Source organism: Gadus morhua, chromosome 17 (assembly GCF_902167405.1).
Source record: "Gadus morhua chromosome 17, gadMor3.0, whole genome shotgun sequence".
Taxonomy (NCBI): Eukaryota; Metazoa; Chordata; class Actinopteri; order Gadiformes; family Gadidae; genus Gadus; species Gadus morhua.
The window spans coordinates 21,094,192-21,102,647 of NC_044064.1; the positions used below are offsets into that span (position 1 = coordinate 21,094,192).

Consider the following 8,456-nt stretch of genomic DNA (forward strand, 5'->3'; position numbering starts at 1 on the left):
CATGGTATCTGGTACCTGAAGTGGCTGCTTTTTTTAGTACCGCCTCGCTCTAGGTTCCAAGCGAGCTGAGCCGATGCTAAAAGGTGACGTCGCCTGGAAACTACCTGTACAATCAATATCCTATATTGCAGAATTGGCCCGCACCTTTCACCCACTCTGTCACTCAGCACAGGGGCCCCACAGGGTTGTGTACTGAGCCCTTTACTCTACTCCTTGTACACACATGACTGTGCCCCATCTCACACTACCAACACCATAGTGAAATTTGCAGATGACACAACTGTGGTGGGTCTGATCACCAAAGGTGATGAGGCCAATTACAGAGAGGAGGTTCAAAGGCTGACAGAGAAGCAGGACACACACACCACTACACATCAACGGGGAGACGGTGGAGAGGGTGTCCAGCTTCAAATTCTTGGGCATACACATCTCAGAGAACTTATCATGGGCAATAAACACAACAGCAATAGTTAAGAAAGCACAGCAGCGGCTATACTTTCTCCACACACTCAGGAAAGTCAATCTCTCACAACAGCACCTAAGGTCCTTCTATCGCTGCTCCATCGAGAGTGTGCTCACCTACGGAATCCTGCCTTGGTACGGTACCAGTTCTGCTGCAGACAGAAAGTCACTGCAGAGGATTATTAAAACCGCCCAAAACATCATCAACCAACAGCTACCTACCATGGACACCATCTTCAACTCCCGATGCTTGCAGAAGACACACAACATTATGAAAGACTCATACCACCCTGCCAACTATCTGTTTGAACTGCTGCCCTCAGGGAAATGTTACAGGTCCATCAGAACACGCACCACAAGATTCATAAACAGTTTCTATCCCAAAGCAGTCACCATACTTAACTGACTTGAAAATAAATCCACTAGTTCCGACAGTATTAATCCATGACGTCCACATGTAATGCAATGCTCAGCACTTAACATATTTGTACCACTATTTTAAGGCATACTATATTCTTTACTATTTTTTAGGCATACAATGGCACTAAGTTAAAGGTATAGTGTGTGACGACATGAATGTAGTGAGTGAACGAAATGTTGAACGTATTTTCTTTCTTTATTTATTATTTATTATGTTACCTTTTTAAATGAGACCAGGGCCCCGTTTCCCGAAAGCGTCGTTAGCCTAAGTGGGTCGTGAAGTGCGTCGAAAGGGCATCGTAGAGTTTTCACCGCGTTTCCCGAAAGCATCGTTGGGAACGAACGTCTTGAAAACGCTCGTAGCTAACGAGTACCCCAGGGGTGCTTGTAGGACGCTAAGAGCATCGTCAGCTATAGCCTCAGTGGCGTCACCATCGGACATTCCGTCTATTGGATGCGTTTTATTAAAACGCATTGCGCCTTTATGTTCTTAGTTTGGTAATTAATAAAGATTATTAATTAATTTATTAATAAAGATGTTAAAATGGCCAAAATAAAACGGGATTTGTGCAGACTGACATAGGCTACTCATAAAACGTAGCATAAAATAATGTAAAAAAATATATAAAAAAAAAATAAAGAAATAAAATAAATTATAAAAAAACAAGCAAAGGAGCAGGCAAAAGGCTGTGATATGGTGGGGATTGGTCACGTTGACGGGAATGTTTAGTGACGTGGGAGGGTGGAGGGGGTTTAAAAAAAAGTCTCAATCACTCTTCGACGCGCATGAAAACCAGCCGCGTAGTTATGAGGGAGGCTATAGGCTGCAGTCTATTTTTTTCGTAGGCTACTCTGCTGTTGTCCTTGATGGGGATTTATTTTAACCCTTTTTAACATAATTTTCCTGCGACATTCCTGCGTCTCCCCCTCCTACGGAGCCCATTTCAGCACCGTGTCAGTAGACAGTTACAATCCTACGACGTCGTGAGTGCAGCGAATGCGCGTTCACGTTAAGAGGAGTTTCGGGAAACGCGACAAAGAAATTATCGATGGATCACAAGATCCATCGGGAGAATGATCGTACGAGCAAAGATCCATCGTTATCGGGAAACGGGGCCCAGTACGTGAGTGCACTGAATTTCGTTGTACTTCTGTCCAATGACAAATAAATATATCCTATCCTATCCTATACTGAGTAAATCTCTTCAAGGTGAAGAGTCTGTACTGTCATGCAGTTTTCTTCGGTTTGAACAAAATCATAAGTGTTATTTGTAGTTGACCTTGATATAACTACTGTAGCTGTAATACTGCTGAATCACTAACAAAGTCTAAATCATTTAAAACATATTTCAGCAGACACTTGTTAAATCTCTGGCCACTTCTACTCATGTAAACTTCAACCTCCAAAACAATCTTTGTTCCTTTTTTTATTTGGATATTTCTGTTTAAAAAAAAAAAGGGTATGGCACCTGCTTGTTAAAATAATGGTTCAGAGTTGTTTTATTTTTTCAGGCCAGAGAGTTAACAAGTGCTAAGAAAGTTGCTCCAAAGTTTCTGGAGGTCGGTGAAGACGCACAGCAGCAGTCCCCGTTCTACCCCAAAGAAAGCCGCTCTTTTGAATCAGTGTTATTCGTTCCATTCCTCAGAGTAGACGACAGGATTCAGCCTCGTTTTGTTTTTACTTTTAATTCATTCCTCGGGTGGACTTTCCAGTCAGACTGCGTACTGTGTTCCCGCTAGACATAGGTTACAATTGTTCTCAAGCCCTGTTACCCAGAGAAGTTGTGTCAGGCAGAGATGAGGAAATGTGCTGTTCATTGCCTAAAGTGTGAGTAAGAGATTTGAGAAAGACAAACAGTACCACAGCAAGGATGCGAAGAAGCCAGCGGCGAAGGCTGCTGCCCCTAAAGCCAAGAAGGCTGCTGACAAGAAGCCTGCCGCCACCGTCAAGATGGCTACCCCAAAGAAAGCCAAGAAGAAGAACAACAAGAAGACCTCCGTGAAGAAAATTACTTAGAAGAAAATTAAGCTCATAGAGCAACGCAAAGATCCACCAATAGTTCAAGAATATGATGTTCCAGTGTTTTTGATATTGCTGTTGTATGTGAAAGATGGATACAGGAAGTCCACTAATACTGTGTGTACTAAAGCTGTTACAATGTTGTGGCAATGTTACAAAGACTGAAGTTCAATGGCCACAGTTTAGACCTTTCACATTGCTTTGGGAAATATCGAAATTTTTGGGTTAGTTTGAAGGCAACTGTTTGCTTGTTGTTGAAGTGAATGTGTTTAAATAAATCTAGTTTACATTACAAACTGAAGCCCCACTCACCAACTGTGCCTCAGAAGAAAGGATTTTTTTCCCAAACATTATTAGGTTAAGTGGGGTTAACGGGTTTGGGTTCTTTATTGTTTGTATGTTCTGATCAACCAGAGAACGAAGATCACGGCCGACCATCGCAATACGACCGCGGCAGCGCCTACCAGTGCATCGCCGAGAACAGCTCAATGGGACCCTTGCACGTGTTTCAAATGTGATCTGGTCACCCAGAGAACAAAGATCACGGCCGACCATCGCAATACGACCGGGGCAGCGCCTACCAGTGCATCGCCGAGAACCGCTCAATGGGACCCTTGCACGTGTTTCAAATGTGATCTGGTCACCCAGAGAACAAAGATCACGGCCGACCATCGCAATGCGACCGGGGCAGCGACTACCAGTGCATCGCCGAGAACAGCTCAATGGGACCCTTGCACGTGTTTCAAATGTGATCTGGTCACCCAGAGAACAAAGATCACGGCCGACCATCGCAATACGACCGGGGCAGCGCGTACCAGTGTATCGCCGAGAACAGCTCAATGGGACCCTTGCACGTGTTTCAAATGTGATCTGGTCACCCAGAGAACAAAGATCACGGCCGACCATCGCAATACGACCGGGGCAGCGCCTACCAGTGCATCGCCGAGAACAGCTCAATGGGCTCCTGCACTCCTTGCAAGAAACGGGAAAGCAAAGCCAGCATGAACAAGACCTCCAAGTTACTGTCCACCAGTGCCGAAAGGTTTTTGAACAGTTCTTACGGGGAGGTGGAGCTTGAGGGTGTGCGATAGTACCCGAAAGATGGTGAACTATGCCTGGGCAGGGCGAAGCCAGAGGAAACTCTGGTGGAGGCCCGTAGCGGTCCTGACGTGCAAATCGGTCGTCCGACCTGGGCATAGGGGCGAAAGACTAATCGAACCATCTAGTAGCTGGTTCCCTCCGAAGGCGCTCATTACTCGCAGTTTTATCTGGTAAAGCGAATGACTAGAGGCCTTGGGGCCGAAACGATCTCAACCTATTCTCAAACTTTAAATGGGTAAGAGGCCCTGCTCGCTGGCTTGGAGCAGGGCGTGGAATGCGAGTGCCCAGTGGGCCACTTTTGGTAAGCAGAACCGTAATCACACTGGACCCTCCGCCAAATTGCAGCTCCGAAATGTTTATATTTTTAATGAAACAATACGATTTCATAAATCGGACAGAATTTTATTAAAGTTAGTCTTTAACCAAGGGCACCAAGAAACTAACCAGGATTCCCCTAGTAGCGTAAACTTCAACCTCCAAAACAATCTTTGTTCCTTTTTTTATTTGAATATTTCTGTTTAAAAAAAAAAGGGTATGGCACCTGCTTGTTAAAATAATGAAGTTCAGAGTTGTTTTATTTTTTCAGGCCAGAGAGTTAACAAGTGCTAAGAAAGTTGCTTCAAAGTTTCTGGAGGTCGGTGAAGACGCACAGCAGCAGTCCCCGTGCTACCCCAAAGAAAGCCAAGAAAGCCGCTCTTTTGAATCAGTGTTATTCGTTCCATTCCTCAGAGTAGACAACAGGATTCAGCCTCGTTTTGTTTTTACTTTTAATTCATTCCTCGGGAGGACTTTCCAGTCAGACTGCGTACTGTGTTCCCGCTTGACATAGGTTACAATTGTTCTCAAGCCCTGTTACCCAGAGAAGTTGTGTCAGGCAGAGATGAGGAAATGTGCTGTTCATCGCCTAAAGTGTGAGTAAGAGATTTGAGAAAGACAAACGGTACCACAGCAAGGATGCGAAGTTCATTCCTTAAGTCTTTCATTATGTTGACCAACTGTACAAAAGAAAATTTATAAAAATCTATTTTACAACTCAAAAAGTATAACTCGATGTGTTATGGTTTGCAAGTGTCAAGAACATTTAAAGTACTATGAAGATTTCTGTGAAGCCATTGCAGTCAGCGGTGAAGGCTGATTTCTGTGAAGCCAGTGGCGAAGGCTGCTACCCCTAAAGCCAAGAAGGCTGCTGTCAAGAAGCCTGCCGCCACCGTCAAGAAGGCTACCCCAAAGAAAGCCAAGAAGAAGAACAACAAGAAGACCTCCGTGAAGAAAATTACTTGGAAGAAAATTAAGCTCATAGAGCAACACAAAGATCCACCAATAGTTCAAGAGTATGATGTTCCAGTGTTTTTGATATTGCTGTTGTATGTGAAAGATGGATACAGGAAGTCCACTAATACTGTGTGTACTAAAGCTGTTACAATGTTGTGGCAATGTTACAAAGACTGAAGTTCAATGGCCACAGTTTAGACCTTTCACATTGCTTTGGGAAATATCGAAATTTTTGGGTTAGTTTGAAGGCAACTGTTTGCTTGTTGTTGAAGTGAATGTGTTTAAATAAATCTAGTTTACATTACAAACTGAAGCCCCACTCACCAAGTGTGCCTCAGAAGAAAGTAGGATTATTTTATTTTTTTCCAGCTTTACTGATCGATATCCATGTGATCAATAGCTTTATTCTCCATGTTTGCTAAAGGCAAAGACCACTTTATCAAATCCCAATGGGAGCGTCTGGATCCGCTGCTAAACCACCACAGGAAGACAGATGATACGAGACTAAAACACTACTTTGTCCACCTTTCAACTACAAAATACTCCCAAGAAAACACAGATTGTTTTTTTGGGCCGACCGGGTCCCTGCTGAGCTCCATGGACCACATGGACACTGATGAACTGCTCATCGGGAAGCTCAAATAGCGCGGAAGGAAGCACGGCGAGGGCAACTGGAAGCGCATGCTGCTGGACCACATCTACAACGGCCGCACGGGCGTCATGCTGAAGGACCGCGGGAGGATCCTGAAGAGGGACACCGTGGCCTGACCCGGTCCCCCTACCCCCCCCCACCCCCAAAGCCATGTATATTGATAATTATTTTTTTTAAACAGTGTGTGAGCATATGTTGTAAGAATGCCTTTGTAATACAAAAGGGACCCTTCTTTTTTTTTTTCAATGTTCTCATAATCGTTTGCATAATTTTCTAATTTATGTTTCATTTTCATGTTTTATGTTTGCGCGCCTGATGTGCATTTGCATTTTCACGGATATCATATACCATGCGCTCAGGACATAATCAGTGATTAATGCAGAACAAATTCTAAAAGAATTCTAAATCACCACTGACTTTTAAATCCAACCTGGACACTCGGTTTGTTCTCCTCCAGCCATGTCTGATCAAAACAGAGGACTTCTACCAGACAGAGGACACGTATTACATTTTCCTGGAGCTGATGGAGGGGGGAGAGCTGTTTAACAGGGTGAAGGCGGGACAAGGCCTGGATGAGGCTGTGGCTAAACTCTACTTCTACCAGATGCTGATGGCAGTGGAGTACCTCCACAGGAATGGCATCATCCACAGAGATCTGAAACCCGAGAATAATCTATTGGCTTCTCAGGCAAAGACCTGTCTCATTAAGGTCACAGATTTCAACCAGTCCAAGATTCTGGAGGGGGAGAACAGCTCAACGCGACCACGGGGCATGCACCTTACCAATAGACAAGTCCAACACGATACACCTGAAGCTCATTTTAAACCCTTGCACGTGTTTAAAATGTAATCTGGTCACCCAGAGAACGAAGATCACGGCCGACCATCGCAATACGACCGCGGGTGCGACCACCAGTGCATCGCCGAGAACAGCTCAACGCGACCACGGGGCATGCACCTTACCAATAGACGAGTCCAACACGATACACCTGAAGCTCATTTTAAACCCTTGCACGTGTTTAAAATGTAATCTGGTCACCCAGAGACCGAAGATCACAGTTGTGTATGTTTTTCTCCGGTGAATATTGAGATGTCTAACGCAACACTTTTCATTTGTGTTGTTAATTTGTCAGCGACTACCAGACTACCAGAACAGCTCAATGGGCTCCTGCACTCCTTGCAAGAAACGGGAAAGCAAAGCCAGCATGAACAAGACCTCCAAGTTACTGTCCACCAGTGCCAAAAGGATTCAGAAGGAATTGGCAGACATCACACTGGACCCTCTGCCAAATTGCAGCGCCGGGCCCAAGGGAGACAACATCTATGAGTGGCGCTCCACCATCCTGGGACCCCCGGGCTCCGTGTACGAGGGAGGAGTCTTCTTCCTGGACATCGCTTTCACGCCAGACTACCCCTTCAAACCCCCAAAGGTGACGTTTCGCACAAGCCCTACAAAAGCGTTTCTCTGGCTACGATGTAGAGAGGACCCGCATCAAGGTCGCCATCAGAAGCTTGAGGAGGAGGAGGAGGAGCAGGGGAGGAGGAGCCAGCAGGAGCAGGGGAGGAGGAGCCAGCAGGGGAGGAGGAGCCAGCAGCAGCAGGAGCAGGGGAGGAGGAGGAGGAATCGGATGAGGGCTCCTGCTGTGCCAGGCAGACAAAGAGGTCCCTCCTGCCGATCTCGGAGTCGAAGTTCTACAAACAAAGAAAAAGAGGGGCATTTACAAACAAGAATGTGTTTGCATTGAATGTGTGTAACGGAAGCAAAATGCACCAAATTGACCAATTCCTTATCATGTGTTTTTGATACTCACGTATGTGGCCACGGCTGAACGGATGTCCGTCACTCATAAAGTACTTCCGTCAAGCTTGGGGGGAGATGGGCCTCCCCGGGTCCCCAAGCTTGACGGAAGTACTTTATGAGTTCCTTTGGCTCCACCCTTACAAAGGACGTGAAAAAGTATGAGTTCTGGGGCACTCCCTGCACCACCCGTACTCATCTGCCTCCAGATAGACCTGGGCCACCCCAAACTTCCTCACGGTCTTGTGCTCCATGACCTGCAGAAGACAAAGACAGGAGGCAGAGATGTCAGCCAATTCGTAAGTGTGCAACAGAGCCACCCCCCCCCCCCCCCCCCCTCAACTTGGGGCCTGTAGAAAAGGACCCAAGGTGAGTAAAAGGATACTTACATTAATGAGGTAGCCCTTCTCACTGTCCCCGATGGCGTTCTGGACCTCCTCCACCCTCATTCTGGTCAGCACCCCCGACCTGTGCCCGTAAATAGATGAGAGGTAGGCCACCAGGTACCCAAAGAATCTGCAGCGGGTCTTTGGGTCCCTGGGGGCCGCCGCTTTCATGTCCGCTGTATTGAGTTAAAAATAGGAAAGGACAATGAGACTTTAAGCTTTTATGGCACAGAAAAGAGAGAGAGAGAGAGAGAGCAGACTCACCGAGTAGAGAGGGGATCTTTGCCTTGGCCAGGAGCTGGCACTTGGCCAGGTCCTCCTTGGCCTTTATTCTCCCTCATCTTC

The 8,456-nt window shown here is 46.1% G+C and overlaps 1 protein-coding gene across 1 annotated transcript; it reads left to right on the plus strand.

Annotated features, from left to right (window-relative positions):
• The first annotated feature begins 685 nt into the window (after positions 1 to 685).
• On the plus strand, positions 686 to 7,831 carry LOC115529294 (ubiquitin-conjugating enzyme E2 E3-like). The gene is made up of 4 exons (XM_030337902.1): positions 686 to 798; positions 2,710 to 2,881; positions 7,151 to 7,403; positions 7,827 to 7,831. The coding sequence occupies exons 1-4, from the start codon at positions 686 to 688 to the stop codon at positions 7,829 to 7,831; spliced, it is 543 nt and encodes a 180-aa protein (XP_030193762.1).
• The last annotated feature ends 625 nt before the right edge of the window (positions 7,832 to 8,456 follow it).